Source organism: Acomys russatus, chromosome 6 (genome assembly GCF_903995435.1).
Source record: "Acomys russatus chromosome 6, mAcoRus1.1, whole genome shotgun sequence".
In the NCBI taxonomy this organism is placed as follows: Eukaryota; Metazoa; Chordata; class Mammalia; order Rodentia; family Muridae; genus Acomys; species Acomys russatus.
This window is the reverse complement of record NC_067142.1, coordinates 75432291-75450855: the sequence shown is the minus strand read 5'-3', so window position 1 is coordinate 75450855 and position 18565 is coordinate 75432291. Positions and strand designations below refer to the sequence as shown.

Sequence of the window (18565 nt, the reverse complement as noted above, 5' to 3'; positions counted from 1 at the left end):
AAAGGAGATGCTGTGGGCAGGGCAGGCAAAGTGTTCAGTGTGCAGTGAAAACAGTGTCTCTGGGAAGAGTGTCAGCCAGTAGGTCAGGGGTGGCTGACAGGCCACAGAGAATGGGAGCCGAGAGCTGGCCTTTGGATTTGGTAGTCAGGAGCCATGTCCACCCAGGGAAGTGTGGGCCGCGTAGGTATATGCCTATCTGTAGCTAACTGTTCCTGAGTCACCAGCCAAGTCAGCAAGAAACAATTGCTCCAACCGTACAGGCTGGCCTCCCCAACAACCACTCCCAACCGGTCTGGAGCTTTTGGGACTGTCATAAGCACTCATGTATAGTAAAATAGGGCTGAACAACCAGTTGGGTGACCTTGGGTGACCTACTCTGAGCCCCATCATCTGTAAAATCGGACAGGACTAACATCACCTCACAGCTTGTGCGCTCTCTCTCTCTCTCTCTCCTAAGTGTGTGTGTGTGTGTGTGTGTGTGTGTGTGTGTGTGTGTATACTAGATATTTCCCTCTATGACTCTCCACTTTATTTTTGAGACCCCATTTTTTTTTTGTTTTTTTGTTTTTGTTTTTGTTTTTGTTTTTGTTTTTCGAGACAGGGTTTCTCTGTGTAGCCTTGGCCATCCTGGACTCACTTTGTAGACCAGGCTGGCCTCGAACTCACAGCGATCCGCCTGCCTCTGCCTCCCGAGTGCTGGGATTAAAGGCGTGCGCCACCACGCCCGGCCCTTGAGACCCCATCTTACTGAAACTGGAGCCCACCCATTGGTGCTGGTCAATAAGCTCCTGAGATCCTCCTGTCTCTGTCTCCTAGTACCTGGACTACAAGTGTGTGTGTGTGTGTGTGTGTGTGTTGTGAGTGATCACACATGGCAAGCTCTTTACACACTGAGCCATCTCCTACGCCCCCCTCATAGCTTCTTATAAGGGCTAAATAAGAAAAGAACTCATGGGGCTGGAGATGAGTGGTTAAGGGCACTGGCTGCTCTTCCAGAGGACCCAGGTTCAATTCCCAGCACCCACATGGCAGCTCACAACTGTCTAAAATAACTCCAGTTACAGGGATAACCTGTGCAGCCCTCACACAAACACACATGCAGGCAAAACACCAATGTACATAAGATAAAAATAAACAAATCATTTTTAAAAAGAAAGAAAAACAAACAAGAAAAGGACCCATAAACCTTTAGCATAGAGCCATTTTAAATAATAGCCATCACTATTAGGGGACTGTCTCACAGGCTTAGAGTAGTAGCAAGGACACGTGTCAGCCCTACACTGAGCTCCATTCTCATGAGAAAAACAACCCACATTTAATTATGATCCTTCCACGACTGGGGCATCGCTAAAGCCCAGTGATATCTTCTCCCAGCAGCTCTGTGGTCTGTAAGTAAGTCTCAAACAAGGAAAGTGACAACCACTAATTGAGTCTTGCGCTGAAAGACAACCGATTTCTGCAAGCACACACAAAGTAGGTCAGCTCCCACAGCGTGCTCCAGGAATGTGAAAGGGCTGGTGTGAGTGCAAGGCCTGGTATTTCCAGGGGAGGATGCCTGTCTGGATGTCCTGAAGCAGGTGTGTGTGTGTGTGTGTGTGTGTGTGTGTTCACTGCAGCCCCACCCAGAACTGCAGCTCCTCCTCCCCCACACTGCCCCCACCCCACCCCCCAGAACTCTTTAGACCTACACTGTAGGTGGTGGCTGAACCAATACTTACTCTAATCTGATGGCGGTATCCGAGGAAGTCTTGTCAAAGAGCCATCGGAAGAAGAAATCCAGGCTGAAAAGCAAATGAATTCCATTAGTTTCTTTCTTTTTCTTTTTCTTTCTTTTTTTTTTTTTTTGAGACAGGGTTTCTCTGTGTAGCCTTGGCTGTTCTAGGCTCGCTTTGTAGACCAGGCTGGCCTCGAACTCACAGCAATCCACCTGCCTCTGCCTCGAGTGCTGGGATTAAAGGCTTGTGCCACCACATCCGGCCCATTAGTTTCTTGTTTATTTAGGTTTTGGGGGGGGGGGGTTGTTTTGTTTGTTTGTTCAGTGTTGGAGATGAAACCCAAGGTCTTGCTCACAGCCATCAGGAGCTCTACCCGCCAGTCCTCCTCACACTTCACGTAGTCATGACACGCTTTTGTTGTCTTCCGCTAAACGCAGCCAGAACGAGCCCCTCCCTTCAGGGGAAGTCCTCTGTGAGCTTCATTCACAAGCGTCTTGCTTTTAAGGACAACCACAGTTCCAGACTAGATGGCAACAACCCAGTGCTGACTCTGACTAGGGCTGACGGGAGGCAGGACGTACCTGGTCAGGCCGAGGGAAGGCAGGATTAGCACCATGAAGATCAAGAAGATGTAGACCTTTGACACCATGATCCGGTTTTCCCCCGACCTGCAGGGGAGCAGAGACGAGCTTAGAAGTTATCAAAGCAAGATCCAGCAGTGTGCCTACTGCCCTGGGTTTGGGTAAGAGGCATCAGCCCCAGCCCAGGCCCAGGCCGTGCTCACCTCGTCCAGTGAGACTCCAGCAGCGTGGAATAGTAAACAATGGATGGGAGCAGTGCCGAGAAGGACCAGAGCAGGAGTGTGGGGAAGAACTGGCTGATGACAGGGTCCTGAAAGACAAGGTCCACCACAGAGAGTCAAGACAGGGTTAAGGCTAGGGTCCATGGTGGCCTAGTGGCAAAGCTGTATTGGGTAAATGTGGACAATCCTCAAACGTCAGAAAATAAACAGCAATTACACTTCATGATTACCCAGACCTTCACAGCAGAGAAAGGAGTTAGACATGCAATGAGACTCCGGTCATCTGATGGGCTGGATGAGACGGGCTTCTCCGTCCCCAGTAGAAAGCTGGGCGCTGCTTCTCGGAGGCCAGGGCTCCTCTCTACCTGGCCTGCCTGTCAGCTCCTACTGGCCAGCGGCAGCTTGCCACAGTTCCATGGTGTCTGTAACCAACCCTGTTTATACTGTTTATACTAGTTTATTTTCAATGATTGAAGGACCATACAAACAAAAAGAAATTCTCCTTAAAAAACTAAACTGGGCCATTTAGGGATATGCTGAGTATGTGTGAGGCCCTAGGTTCCATCCCCAATGTCTCAAAAACAAATATATGAAATAATTAAGTTGAACATTTTGAAGATTTATTAGGGTCAATTTCTAATTTTTTTGTTGTTGTTGTTTTTTGTTTTTGTTTTTCGAGACAGGGTCTCTCTGTGTGGCCTTGGCTGTCCTGGACCCGCTTTGTAGACCAGGCTGGCCTCAAACTCACAGCGATCCACCTGCCTCTGCCTCCCAAGTGCTGGGATTATAGGCATGAGCCACCACACCCAGCTTTAGGGTCAATTTCTAAAAAAAAAAAAAAGTTGCTGAATTATATAAGAATAAGCTAGGGAGCCAGGCGTGGTGGCCACCATGCCCAGCAACAAGGCTCTTTCCATGTGTCCTACGCCTTAAGTCCGTGCTCTGCCTACATATATACGTATCACTGGAGCCATTGCTTAAAAACAGTTCTACACGGTGCATTGAGAGGTTTGTTTGCTTGGTTGGCTGGGGCTTTTTGTATGTGTATGTGTGTTTGCCTGTGTGCGTTTATGCGCACCATGTTCAGGCAGGTGTAGAGGACAGAATGCCAGGTAGTTGGGAGCTGCCTGATGTAGTGCTGGGAACAGAGCCCGTGTCTTCTATAAACACACAGTGCTCTTGGCCAAGAGACAACTCTCTGGACCTGGTCTCACTGTAGCCCAGGCTGGCCTTGGACTTGCATTAATCCTCCTGCCTCTACCTCCCACGAGCTAGGATTACAGGTGTGAGCCATTATGCTCAGCTGTGTAGTCTGCTTTTATTATATTCTTTACCAAAATGACTATGCAGTTTTCCCTAAATGTTTTCACGTTTTGTCAGACTAAATACACTTCATTCAACTCAAACAATCTTTCCTATTAAATGTTAGACTGGTTCCAGTAAGTTAAAACAATTGCATTGCCATAGAGGCATTATAATAAACACCACTGTGCCTGCTTCCAGATTAAAAGGACAAACATGGGCTAGGACGGCTCTGCTGTATAAGACTACTTGCTGTACAAGTGTGAGGACCTGAGTTCAAATCCCCAGCAGCGCATGTGAAAAGCCAGGTTTGCACATGCATATGTCCACAGCACTGTAAAGAGTGGAAGTGGGAAGATCATCGGGGCTTCTAGCTGCCAGCCTATTGCCAGGTCCAACGAGAGACTGTCTCAACATAATAGAGCAGGAAAACCAATGTCCTTCCCTAGTTCCACACCTAAATACACATACACACACACAGACACACACGCAAACACATACATATACATACACACACACATATACACACAGACACAAACACATATATACACACAGACACACACATAGACACTCACACACAAACACACACACAGACACATACATACACATACACACATATACACACATACACACACAGACACACACGCAAACACATACATATACATAACACACACAGACACATACACACATATACACACACAAACACACACACAGACATATATATGCATACATGCATATACACACAGACACAAACACATATATACATACACAAACACACACACAGACACATACATACACATACACACATATACACAGACACATAAACACATATACACATGACCACACATATACATGCATGTACACACTACACACACAGGCACACATCCTGCCTCAGACCCTCTAGCTCCATGGCCAGCCCCCATTGCTCCCCACCATCCTCTTCCTGCAAGTTGGTCACTCACATTCAGTGCATGAATGGGTTTGGTGACATTGAACTTGTCCATGGTTGACAGAATGATGGAGGGTGTCGTCAGGAAAAACAGCACCACAAACAGAGTGAAGTTGATACCCAGCCACTGGAGCCACCAGCGGACACCCTGGACGGAGAGGTTCTTCCTGCAGAGGGCAACACCAGCCAAGAGGCTTAATGTCTCGGGCACAGGCCATCTACAACACCAGGGGTGCCTGTGGCTGAGGCACGTCAGGTCAGCTTTACGGAGGCCAGACTAGGGCTCCGGCTGAGTCTCCCCTGGACCTCCAGAGCAAAGCATGCTCTCTGCACTGGCCTTCAGGTGCAAGAAGGCAAAGTCTCAGGTTCTGGAGCTCAGAAGGAAAGCAGTTGTCAGTGCTGGTGTCACGAACAACCACTCTGTCCAGCATGGCATTCCTGAGCTGTGATGTAAGTAATAGTACTTTCTTTCCAGGGAGGGCATGGGCTGAGGTGCAAGGAGGCAAGCCAGGGGGCACAGGCACAGCTGGATCCACAGAAGCAGCCTCAATCCCAGGATGCTCTATGACCCACAGGGCAAGACAGGCAGAGGCTGAGCTCAAAAGCAAAAAAGCACCCAAGGTTTTCTCCACCCAAGCAACTGAGAAACCCTGCCTAACAGGTGGCATGCTAGGTACCACCATCCTCGGTGTGGGCGGGAAATCTCCCCTGAGGTCTACAGACGTGGCTCAACTCAGCAGCCTGGCCTCCACTCTACCTAGAGCCATGCTATCTAACAAGGTAGGCACATACCCACATGTCTACTAAGACGAGAGGTGCTAGAAGCATAAAGTATGCAACGAATTTCAAAGGCTGAATATGATGGGGAGAAACAAGTCTTGATTTAAAACAGAATTTTGCATGTTAAGTTGTTAACATCTGAGCTGGGGCTGTGGCGTTGCACATTTTTAATCCCAGCACTCAGGAGGCAGAGGCAGGCAGGCAGATCTCTGTAAGGTCTGGTCTACAGACAGAGTTCCAGGACAGCCAGGAAACCCTGTCTCAGAAAAAAACAAAACCAAAAATAAAAGTTAACATTTGAAGTGTGCTATAAGACGTTTAAATTAAAAATAATTTTAATTATTTCTTTTTCTAACATGGCTACTAGACAATTGTTTGTTTATTTGGATTTGTTGCTGTTGCTTTGTTTTGTTTTTTCTCTGTTTTATCCCTTGCTGTGCTGGAATTCACTTTCTAGACCAGGCTGGCCTTGAACTATTTTGGTTGGTTGGGTGGTTTAGTTGGTTGGTTTTTCTGAGACAGGGTTTCTCTGTGTAACACTCCTGGCTGTCCTGGACTCACTTTGTAGATCAGGCTGGCCTTGAACTCACAGAGATCTGCCTGCCTCTGCCTCCCGAATGATGTGATCAAAAGTGTGAGCCACCACATTTGACAACTGAACAGGTTTTAATGAGTTGCATAGCTTGCATGGTATTTCTTCTGGACAGCATGGACTTCTCTGCTAGACCTCATCAAACACACCATAGCACCGGGCCCAGAGCCTGACCTCTACGTGACCCATGTAGCTGGCCATTAAATGCTAGACCACAGGCACTAGAGAGACTACTCAATGGTTAAAAACACTGTCTGCTCTTCCAGAGGATCCAGGTTCGATTCTCAGCACCAACACAGAGGCTACATCCATCTACAACTCCAGTGCTAGAGGATATGACATCATCTCCTGGCCTTTGTGGGCACCTAGCACAGGCGTGGTGCTCAGACACACGTGCAGGCAAAATGCCCATATACATAAAAATTAAAATAATAAAACCAATGAAAATAAAATAATATCTGGCATATAGTTAGTAGGTGTTTAGATATTTGTTTAAAAGCTTGAAATAGTGGCACATGCCTTTGTTACTTGCACTCAGGAAGCAGAGGCAGGCAGATCTCTGTGAGTTCAGGGCCAGCCTGGTATACAGAGTGATCTCCAGGACAGCCAGAGCTATATACTGAGACTCTGTCTCAAAAAAAAAAAAAAAATAATAATAATAATAAAATAATAAATAAATAAATATTTGTTTAGAAAAAAAAATCCAGGTCACATCTATGTTCCAGATAAGCAGGCAGCCTTGGCAGGAAGCTGGGTCTCTCTCCCATACCTCCACAGTCTGGGGACTTACCAGCAAATGTCCTCAGGGTAGGAGGCGAAGGTGACGGTCCACTTAGCGACGCAGAGCTCTCTGCTGTAGGAGGACGGCTGGGGCTCACCTTTACACCTAAGGCCCTGGCACTTGCAGGCATTGAAGTCTTTCAGGATGCTGTCAAGAGACGCAAAGCTGGTACCGTGCAGTTCACCTGCGAGCCGCCGACATCCGGGGCGACAGCAGACAGAATAAGCACGGGGATGCCTGCCTGTTGTTACTGTCCTCTTACAATTAGTGCTGGGAAAGACTCAAGTAGGGTGTGCTGCACATCTGCAGCCCAGCCCTGGAGACACTGAGGCAGGAGAGCATGAGTAGACAAGGCCAGACTAGGCTGCACAGTGAGTTTCAAGCCATCTTAGCTATTTAAGATCCCGTCGCAAGCAGGACGGTGGTGGCGCACACCTGTAAGCCCAGCACTCGGGAGGCAGAGGCAGGTGGATCTCTGTGAGTTCGAGGCCAGCCTGGTCTACAAAGCAAGTCCAGGACAGCCAAGGCTACACAGAGAAACCCTGTCTCAAACAAACAAAGGTCCAGTCTCAAACAATTGAAAGAAACGCCATGTCCACCCCACTGTGGCAGATGTTGGTTCATCCTCACCGTCCCAGTGACTCCACAAGCAACAGGCTGCTATCTCATTTTACAGGCCAGGAAGCTGAGGCCAGGACATTAGGTTTAGCATCCCAGATAGCCGGCCCAGCTTCTTGCTGTTTGCACTGCCTTCCTAGAGCATCCCTCCAAGGGACCACCCTCTATGCCTCCTTGTGACACTGGAGCTTAAAGCGGATTCTGTACCAGCCCAGTGGCTCCACCTTCCCAAATCTCACTTTGTCCCCAGGCCAGGAGAGCATCAGGACACATTACACACTGGCAGTTCTTGAAGTTCTCTCCTAGGACTCCTGGGCCACCCTCACCACCTCAGGCTTCTGTCTGCTTTTGGCTGCCCATAAAGAAACGCACAGGAACTTCACTGCTACCTCAGAGTGCTTTTCCTCTTCCTCCAGCTATAGTCTGAGGCAAGAGCCCTCGGTAACATCTCAGAGACCATCCCAGAGCTGCCATGCCCGAGGCACAGAAAGTACAAGAGGCTTGGCATCCTCTCAGCACCCCACAGACTTAAGATCTTCTAAGGTGAGATGGCATCAAGATCCTAGGCCTACGAGCACCACATAACCTCACAGCTCCAGGATCCTGTAGCTATGAATACCCAGAGTGCTCCGCGGCCTCCCCACAGCTGTCCATTTGTCAACAGACAGAGAAGGGCCCTGGGTCCTGAGTTTCAATCCACCTGGCAGAACGCTGCACGCAGAAATATCAGGGTGGACTGGGGCAGCTGGTGAGAGCACAACAGTGGGGCTAGGCCACAGCCTGGCACTGGTCAGGAAGGACCATGCCACACCCAGCCCTACCAGCTGTCACTCACACATAGACTGGACTTCCCCCAAGAGGTGAGAGTAATGTGCCTCAAGACAAGAGGCAAAAGTCAGCAGGTGAGTGAGATCAGGGGTTCAGCCGTACTCACTAGGTAGCCATGGACTTCTCACGGAAGCTGACAAAGGCCATTCCTAGGGGCTGGTCCTGGACCCGGCACTCCTCAGCTGTAATTCTCTCCAGAAGACTGTCATTCATTCGGCTGTAGTAAGAAATAGCATCTTCCTGCCAGAAGACACAGCCCCTTGTGTGATGTGACCCTGTGCAGATGTCAGGGCACCCGAGCCTGCCTCCTACTCCGGGCAGGTTGGGGGCAGTGCCTCACCCTCTCACAGCCCTGCACTTCGCAGCAGCAGAACTGGCCACAAGGCTTGGGGTTGATAAGGGTCAGCCGGCCTGTCTTCGCCTGCAGGTTTGTGTAATACGTAAGGCTCTTCTCAGTCTTCTTTCTGTAATGTGGGAGTGAGGCACAGACTCAGACTCCCCATCCTGACGCCATGCCGCAGCCAGCAATTAGTCACCATCAGGGTTAGGAGTTTAGCCTCGAGGTCCAGGGAGAGGCAGGCCCATCCTCCCCCCACCCCTTACCAGCAAAGGGGCCCCAAAAAGGAAGCAGGAGGCCATCTCGGGGGTGAGGGGTAAGAAAGGTGCAGGCCAGCTGAACTCAAGCATCCGGCTCTCTTACCTCTCTCTGCACAGGTACATCAGCTTAGCCACGCTGTAGCAAAGCTGGACATCCACCACCTCACATGTGGGGTACGCATCCCTGTGACCGTCAGGGTAGGGGCAAAGAAAGCCATTGAAAGAGACCATCCCCCGAGGAACCACCCTCCCTCTCCACGCTTGCGCAGGAGGCATGCTGCTGTGTTTGCCGATTGTCCCTAATTTTCCAAAGAGGGGGAAATTTGAAGTTTAACACAAAGGTGTGTGTGTGTGTGTGTGTTGCTAGCCATATGAATGCTAAACATATACTCTCACTTATTGCATCCTTAGCCCCAGAAGCTTTCCCCCCCCCCCCCCAGTAACATGAAAGTAACTGCCTTAAACACATTTATACTCACTCCACTTTTGGTTAGTGGGAACTTCCCATGGGGACACACAAACACGACAGGACTGAGTGGCTCAGTGGTAGCATGCTTAGCATATACAAGGTCCCGAATCCCACCCCCAGCACCAGAAAGAAAGAACACAGCATTACCCTCCCCAGCCACTCAGAAGACGAGAGTCATCTTCTGTTCTAGCGGTGTGTTTACTTTAGGCTATCTCTGAAACCTTACTCAGCCCAGAACCTTCTTGAAGGCAACAGACCTCTGAGGGGGCCTAATAACAGTAGGAATGGCTGGGAAATGCCTACACCTGTTAACTGTCAATGGAGTACCTGCCTCACCAAGGGTAAGGGGCTTCTTGTGCTTAGAGTCAGTCACACAGCCAGGTGCTGAACGCAGGGAGCCTCGCTCCAAGGTCAGCCGATGGCTACCATAAAATGCCCCTGCACCATACGCAAAGCACTGTCCACATGGCTCCTGAGGACTCCAGCACAGGTCAGGCTGCTATTCTGGGCGCTGGGAACAGAGCGGCTCAAGCTTGCATTTTAGCAAGTGTGTGAGAAGGCAAGCCCGTGGATGAGCCAACTTAATTTGTTGGTCCTAGGACCAGTTCAGACCCCGACAAGAGCTCAGAGGGCTGGGGATGTGGCTCAGTGGTAGAGCCTTTGTCTAACTAAGAGTCAATAATCAGAATCACAAAAAGATTTAAAAAAAAAAAAAAGGCTTTGAAAAAAAAAAGATTTGTGGTGAAAGTGGCCGCGATGCAAAGCAAACCCGCAAGTCCATTGCTGTGCAACGTCCACTGCCTTCCCCGGGAGGCTTCCTGAACCAGGGAAAGTATGAGTCACACAACATCTGCACGGCAATGAGGACACTTGTTTTTCTATTTCAGTGCGTATATGTGAAGTGGACGCACTGTTTCTAAAAGTTGCCTAGCAGGCAACTTAGAGGAATTTTTTTCAAGGAACAAAAAAATCATTCTAGTATCAGGTAAATTTGCAAATGTATTCATATATATATATATATATATATATATACACATATATATGTAAATATAAATAAATAGGTAAATGTTTCCAAAATAGTTGTACTTGCTGAAGGAGAGATCTCTCAATGATTTCAAACATTCTTTTACAGTTCTGTTTATACTAATTATTCACCTAGTGTTTTCTTCATAAACTGCGCACAGTTAATCTGTAGCTGACTCCTGGTATTTACTAGGAGTTAATGATGGCAGAACCAACAAGGGATGAAGAGAGGCTGGCACTTCAGCTGGGAGCTTTGGAGCTGCTGCTCTTTTTGCTGGGAATTGAACCTGAGCCTTTTCCCGTGCTTGTGACTATATGCATTGGCTGCTCTGCCCGCGGGAGCTGTGGCAGCAAAGGTTGTCCCAGAACCCTTGACAGCAGAGGCTTTCCCAACAGCCAGACAACATCCGTGGGCCTGGGAGACCAGCGCTGCACGAAACTTTGTTCTCACACAGCATGAACACTCTTGTGTACTTCACTTCAGCCTGCTTTCTGCATCCCGGGTCCCTGAGGCTTAACCACAACCGCTGCAGAGTACACATCACCCCAGCCACGCTGCTGGCACAGTTCAGCAGGGCCACTACCCATGGCAGGGAGAGACCCGCCCTGCGTGTTCAGACAGAAGACACAGGTGCCTACCTACAGCACAGGCCCTCCATGGCCCTGTTCACCAGCAGTGGCTCACAGGGTCTCTCCCTTACCGGAAGTGGCTTTCCACAGTCTCCTTTCGGGCTTCTCTTGGGAGTCCTGTGATGAACAGGGTCTGTCTCACCTGCCAGGGAACATATCAGGAGAAAGTCACAGAGTCAGGTCATGGGGTGATGGGGCAGGAGCAGGTGTCACCCCTTCACATCACAAGAAAGATAACCATGGTAGATGAGAGGTTCAAGTTTTCCCATTCTTGGCCTTAAAGAGGCCCATGGTGGTTTATTTGTATTGCATCTTTAGGAGTTAAAACTAAGTCACAGAGGGGCACCTGTCCTTAGCCCAGACTGTTTTGGTTTGGGGAAGGAGGTGCAGGTTAATTTTGTTTGTTTGGTTTGGTTTGGTTTGGTTTTTAATTTGATATAACCTAGAGTCACCTGAGAAGAAGAAACTGCAATTGAGGAATCACCCTGGTCAGACTGGTCTGTGACAATATCTGTGAGAGATTGTCATGACAGATGACTGATGTCAGAGGGCCCAGCCCACTGTGGGGTGGCACCATCCCTAGGCAAGTGGTCCTGAACTGTAAAGCTAGAAAAGCCAGGTGTGGTGGCACACACCTTTAATCCCAGCACTTGAAGAGGCAGAGGAGGCAGGTGGATCACTGTGGGTTCAAGGCCAGCCTGGTCTACAAAGCAAGTCCAGGATAGCCAACGATACACAGAGAAACCCTGTCTCAGAAAAACAAAACAAACAAAAAAGAAGAGAGCTAGAAGAAGCCAGGCAGTGGTGGCACACACCTCTAATCCCAGCACGTGGAATGCAGAAGCAGGCAGATCTCTGGGTTTGAGGCCAGCCTGGTCTACATAGTGAGTTCCATACAGCCAGGACTGTACAGAGAAACTTTGTCTAAAAAAAACTAACTAAATAAAGAAATATAAGAACGCTAGAAGGGCCAGGCGTGATGGCGCACGCCTTTAATCCCAGCACTCGGGAGGCAGAGGCAGGCGGATCGCTGTGAGTTCGAGGCCAGCCTGGTCTACAAAGTGAGTCCAGGATGGCCAAGGCTACACAGAGAAACCCTGTATTGAAAAAAACCAAAAAAAAAAAAAAAAAAAAGAACGCTAGAAGGCCACAGCTCCAGGTATGAGCCAGTAAGCAGCGTTCTTCCACAGTTCCAGCTTCAGTTCCTGCCAAGAGCTCCCTCAGCGGTAGACTGTGTTCTGGAAGTGTGCGCTGAAATAAACTCTTTCCCTCCCCTAAGTTGCTTTGGGTCATGGTATCTATCCCAATAACAGAAAGCAAAGTAGAATGGGAGGTGTGCTTTGCTTTGTTTTGGCATGCTAAGTTATCAAACCCAGTACCTGGCACATGTCAGGCAAGCACTCTACCACTGGCTCACACTCAGTCCTCAATGCACTTCTTTCCTTCACCGCAGTAGCTACAAGCACCAACCCCACAGATCAAATAGCCACTAACAGAATGAAGGAAAATGTCCAAATTACAGTATACCAATAAAGTGAATAATAAAGATACTACTACTAAGTTGAATATGTCTATGCATGCCTGCAGTCCTAACACTTGGGAGGTGGAAGCAAGGTGACCATAAGTTCAAGGTCATCTTTGGCTACATAGCTAGTTCAGATCAGCCTGGGCTACACAAGACCTTGTTTAAAAAAAAATAGTGATAGATGATGATGGATGATGGTGGTGGCAGTGGCGGTGGTGCTGGTCATGGTGGTTGCGTTGTTGTTGGTGGTGGTGGTTGTGGTGGTTGTGGTGGTGGTGGTTATGGTGGTGGTGGTGGTTGTGGTGGTGGTGGTGGTGATGGTGGTAGTTGTGGTGGTTGTGGTGGTGATGGTAGTAGTTGTGGTGGTTGTGGTGGTGATGGTGGTAGTTGTGGTGGCTGTGGTGGTGATGGTGGTAGTTGTGGTGGTGGTGGTAGTTGCATTGGTGGCGGTAGCGGTGGAGGCGGCAGTGATGCCAGGTGAGAGCAAAAACATGGAAATCAGGTTCCAGCACCCTCCTCATGTTCACTACTGATGTGGTTCTGTGGAGGCCGTGTGGTCTGTCCCCTTCATCTCTCACTTGAGACCCTCCCAGAACATGTCCCAGGCCCCAGCCTCACTCACCAAGCTCTCCTCTTTGTATCTGATGGACCGTGTATGATGCCACATAAAGCCCACAGTGAGGAAGAGGTAGATGACGGAGAAGACGGTGTGCAGCCAAAGGAGGTCATTGCTAAAGAAGACATCACCTGCTATCAGGGCTGGGCATCCCAAGAGAAGGGATGGGTTGCAAGGCTGGGACTGGCTCACCCTCCATTGGTACTTTGCTGAGAGCCAATAGCTTGGTCCCCAACAGAGGCCATGTGGGCAAATGCCCCTTGTCAGCCAGTAAATACTTTGGAGAGATCCCTATTCTTACATGGGGCTCTAAGCCTCCTGCAAAACAAAAGCTTCCCAGGACATGTTCCCAGCACAGCACAGCACAGCAACACAGCAGCTTTGAAGTGTTTGTAGCCTTCTCTAGGCTCCCAAACCAGCCTCCTTTTGTGGTCACCAGGCTCCATACTCACTCCGTCTGCAGGTTGGCTATCGTCGTCCTCCCAAAGCTGTATGGGTCTTTATCTGCAGAGAAGACAAGACTTAGTTCTAGGGGCACAGTGAGAAACCAGGAAGGGGCCCAACTGAGTTTGGTTTATATACTTCTACAGCTCAGGGGAGGCACAGTACAGGATGTCTGGAGGACAGTGACATCATCCCATCAACCTGCTAAAGCTCCGTCAGCCAGGACCCCATGCTACAGCTCCCCAAGCCAGCAAAGTCAGAACTGAAGCTCATCTGGCCCTGAGGTTTGTTTTAAAGATGCTTTGATGATAACTAGAAGCATCCTTGGTCGTTACCAACAAGAAGGCTGAGAGCCACTTGATGTCACAAGTGGATCTGGGATGGCCTTTGGAAGATAGGGAGATATAACTCCACAGTGACTGGGATTGAGTTTCACAGACATCTTCGGGGTCCACGAATGGTGGCCTCCTGGCTTGAGTAAGGACAGGAGCCTGAAGTTGGGGTGGTGGCTTTACTTATAATCCCAACACTCAGGAGGATGAGGGAGGGTTAGCCTGGACTACATAGTAGGATCTTTTCTCAGAAACTAAGCAAAAACACACTTGCTGAAACCCGCCCAATCCTATAGCCCTAGTGGTTGGTTGCTTTGCCAGGGTTTTCCATCCTTAGATAGAACCAAAAGTTGATATTTAAGAGATCCCAGCTCCCGGCCCAGATTTTCTCCTCTAGATCTTTCTTTGGATGATAATTTTCCTAAAGTCACCCTAAGATGGTCTCACATCCCCCCAGGGGCTCCTCTACCAAAAAGTCCCCCCCCTTAGAGCCAACACCCTGCTCCATGCCAGCCCAGACGATGGCTGAGAAAGGGGCTCACCCAGCAAGTCTCCTGAGAGGTTGACAGGCAAGATGACACACAGGGACAGGAAGCTGATCACCACCAACAGGCAGATAATATGCCTCTGGAAGGACAGGTAGTGGATAGCATCCTCCCCACACCACTCCAGGATCTGGTCATCACTGGTCAAGACACACAGAGGCACTCTCAATAGACAGCAGCAGGAGGCCAGGCCTGCAAGGCCTTGCGTGCAGGCAGTATTTCCCCAATCCTCATGACTATTGTAGGAGACGGTGGGCCATCTTCAGTCCCAGCACTGTGCCCTCAGCAAACGTCCAGTTGCTAGGGAGACACCTGTGCCCCCAGCGTACAATGGACGGAGGCATATGTATACAACTTTCCCACAACCCCTACTTGCTTCTTCCACGGCAAGATGGCTACTGAAGGCTGCTTTGGGAATGCAATGCATTGTACCCAGGCCCTCCTCCTCACTGTCTCCCTGGCCCCCAACCCCAGGATGGGCTGGGAGAAGGAGGTGAGCCATGTTTTGAACATTCCATGGCTCGTTCCATCTAACTCTGTCACTCCTTCCCTCTGTCCCTGCCCTGGCCCCAGATATGTGGAAGTCACCTGATCTGCCTTCCTACTCACAAAGAATCCAAGAAAACCCCAGGCTCACAACAGCCACACTTCCTTGCCGTGGCCGGAGGAGGACCAGGTGTTCTACCTATTTTTCCCCATTCTGTACACAGAGGGCTTCCAAAGCCGGAAACCAGGAAAGCCCTATGTGATAGAGCCAGAGATGCAAGCCTGCAAGCATGGAAAAAGTGAATTTACACAGCCCAGCACAGGCTCCGCAACCAGGCGCCTTACTGCAGATTGGCACAGTCACATCTGAATGGGCCAAGAACTAACTGTCCTCATCCCACCTTGTCTCCCTGGCGGAGCTCATGGATGCAATGAACACAACAACATCCAATACCCGTGGATGCTCACTGACAGGCCCGTGTCATGCTTGCTCAGAGTTTCAGTCCAGCATAAGCTTGGTACTTAACACCTGCTCACTTCCAAGCAAGCCACGCACACACTCAGCTGCTTCTTCTTGCTTCTTGAAGTCCGATGGCTTCTCTCTGTGGCCCTGCCTCCTGCCAGCAACCTCAGGTACAACTGCCACCAAACTCCCACTGATCTCCCACTCAAACTCAAGTGGGAAAACTGAGGCCCTGAGAGAGGAACTTAATAACCCCAAGCCAATGTGTTTCATCAATTCGACGATGCTCTTTTCTTTTATATTATGTAACCTAATTTAGGTTTTGCAGGAGCATTTCTAGGTTAGGCAGGAACTTTTCTACGTGATATTTAACACTGATTAGATATGGTCAGGAACGCTGCCAGACAAGTTTATACGTATGGGAATAGATGAGAAGCGGGGAAGTAGGCTGGGTGGTGGTGGCGCACGCCTTTAGTCCCAGCATTACAGAGGCAGAGACAGCCAGATCTCTGAGTTCAAGGCCAGCCTGGTCTATAAAGAGAGTTCCAGGACAGCCAGGGTTACACAGAGAAACCCTGTTTCAAAAAACAAAACAAAACAACAAAAGGGCAGGGAGGAATAAAATATATTTAGCTAAGGGTTGGAGACACAGCTCAGAAGTAGGTACCTACTCTTCATGAAGTCCTGGGTTCAATTCCATATTCATACGGTCACTTCCTTTGGTGCAAAAGTCTATCACTAGATTCAAGGACTTTTAAAGTCAAACTGCAATTTGGGGATCCCTGAGTTCCAGTAGGACCTGTGAACCCTAAAGGCCTCCTTTGCCCCTGTGCTCTGACTACAGGGACTTCCCAGCCACTTTTTTTTCCTAGCCCCTACGCACTGTTTGGATCCTGAACTGGAAAAGTATGAGAGACACCACCCGAAGATCAAACATCTCAGCCACTTCCTCCTGAATGGCCAAGCACCCACACAAAGTCACATGCCCCAGCAGACACCCCTATCTTACTCACTGCAGGCGGAAGATGGCCGTCAGCCAGGGGCAGCATCCCTGCAGAGGGAGAGCAGGTGTTAGCACCCAATACCCATGTCCTTGGGAGGCGGACACAATCCCATCTTTGAGATTAAATCACCATTCCACTTCTAGCTGTGTAAAACAGGATTTCCCTTCCCTTCTGCCCTTATTCTTTGTGAGACACAACCCTATGGTGGGTGGGGATTAAAAAAAAAAAAAAAAAAAGACACAACCCTGTGCCTGGAAGGCTGGCTAAAACCTCTCAAGTGTTGCCAGTCAGTGGCATTACATAAGCTCCAGGATCAAATCACAAAACTTCAGTCAAGAGCTGGGATAAGCCATGTGGGCTTCTGTGAAATTATTTCCAAATGGCAAGAAAAGTGGGACAAAAACAGGAGCAAGTCTAGTGAGTTGGAAAGCAGCCCAGAGCAGGCCTTCAAGAGGGCAAGAAGTATATGTAGGCTCTATGATCTCCTGTGTCTTTACTACTCCATGAAGGTAGACTGTTACCAGCTGGGAAAGACAAATATTTGTCCATCACTCATTCAACAGTGACTAAGTGCCTACCAGATATCTAGTGCTGGGGACAAGGCTGTATGAGGTTCCTACCCACGTTTGGCTCAAAATCTAGCAAACAAGTCAATCATTAACTTGAACACAAGAGCCATAAGGGTAAGAAGCAGGTAACCCATGTGCCGCAGACACCGTGCTGGCAAAGCCCAGGGGATTCACAGCCGGTTCTGCCTGCAAAGTTAATGGAGCCTTACAGTGAGGGATCATTTAGCCGCCGGCTCTCTCCAGGTACTTCCGAGTCCTCCTGTTTCTGTTTCTATGGAGGGGAGCTCTCCCCAAAGCTGATCACTCACAGACCACAGTGCTGTTAGTCACTAGACCAGGAGTTCAACTGCCTGGACCTCCATTAATCATAACTGCCAGGCCATACGCTCTGCCCTTCGGGCCAGGAAAACAACCATCCCTTAGATACCAACCAGCTCATTTTCAAAGTCTTGTTGCCCTGAGGACGAAGACGACAATCTCTGGAATCTGGCCTCACTGGAGACAAAAGGAAGAAAAAAAAAAGATCAATTATTCTAAAATTCCAATATTTTTCTTTTATTGTTGTTGTGGTTTTGTTTTGTTTTTCTAGACAGGGTTTCACTGTGTAACAGCACTGGCTGTCCTAGACTGGATTTGTAGACCAGGCTGGTCTTGAACTCACAAAGATCCACCTGCCTCTGCCTCCCAGTGCTGGGATTAAAGGCATGCGCCACCACACCCTGCTCATCGATATTTTGCTTTCTGACCCTGAGTTCAGAATCAAAGCTACTGACTCTTTGTGGTTGCAGCGAATATAAGCTGCTCCAAAGAAACAGATATGGAGACAACACCTGCAAATTCCTGTGGCATAAAACTCTGTGTTGTATGGGCTGTGCCGGGGGACGGGGCATCGAGGGACCATGTTGTATGGGCTATGCTGAGGACATGGCATCAAGGGACTATGCCAATGTGCACATCCTCCCTGGTCCACCTCCACACATTTCTGGGTGTTGCCTGTTTTCGGTACATTTCCTAACACATCCAAGTGAATTAACAAGCTGTGTTTTACCCAACCATAGTGACTGGGATAATAGGCAATAGGTGATTCCAGAGAAAAAGCCGGAGAAAGAGCAGACACGGGAACAAGACGGGAGCAGGTAAACAAAGTGCCCCTGCACCCAGGAAGTAGTTAAGGAAAAGTAAGAAGGCTTGTAAGGCTTCGTCATTGGAATGGGTCCACTTCAAAACACATACATATGAGGCTGGAGAGATGGCTCAGTGGTTAAGAGCGCTGGTTGCTCTTCCAGAGGACCTGGGTTCAATTCCCAGCACCCACATGGCGGCTCACAACCATCTGTATCTCCAGTTTCAGAGGCCCCGACACCCTCTTGTGGATGTCCTCCTCTGGCTTTTGTGGGCGCCAGGCACACAGTAGTGCACAAACAAGTGTGTGTGCAAAACACACATACATGCACACATTAAAAAAAAAAAAAGACTAGCCAGGTGTGATGGCGCA

At 49.1% G+C, this 18565-nt stretch overlaps 1 protein-coding gene across 1 annotated transcript in view; it reads right to left on the bottom strand.

Moving 5' to 3' along the window:
* Tmem63a (transmembrane protein 63A) overlaps positions 1-18565 on the bottom strand; it is a 31115-nt gene that overhangs the window by 6809 nt on the left and 5741 nt on the right. The window contains exons 3-16 of the mRNA XM_051148027.1: positions 17502-17565; positions 16511-16548; positions 14546-14688; positions 13680-13731; positions 13234-13342; positions 11158-11228; positions 9068-9148; positions 8708-8831; positions 8474-8607; positions 6931-7068; positions 4782-4935; positions 2500-2606; positions 2297-2383; positions 1719-1781 (exon numbers count right to left, since the gene is read on the bottom strand). Coding sequence (XP_051003984.1) covers positions 1719-1781; positions 2297-2383; positions 2500-2606; positions 4782-4935; positions 6931-7068; positions 8474-8607; positions 8708-8831; positions 9068-9148; positions 11158-11228; positions 13234-13342; positions 13680-13731; positions 14546-14688; positions 16511-16548; positions 17502-17565 — 1365 coding nt within the window. The remainder of the gene's footprint in view (positions 1-1718; positions 1782-2296; positions 2384-2499; positions 2607-4781; positions 4936-6930; positions 7069-8473; positions 8608-8707; positions 8832-9067; positions 9149-11157; positions 11229-13233; positions 13343-13679; positions 13732-14545; positions 14689-16510; positions 16549-17501; positions 17566-18565) is intronic.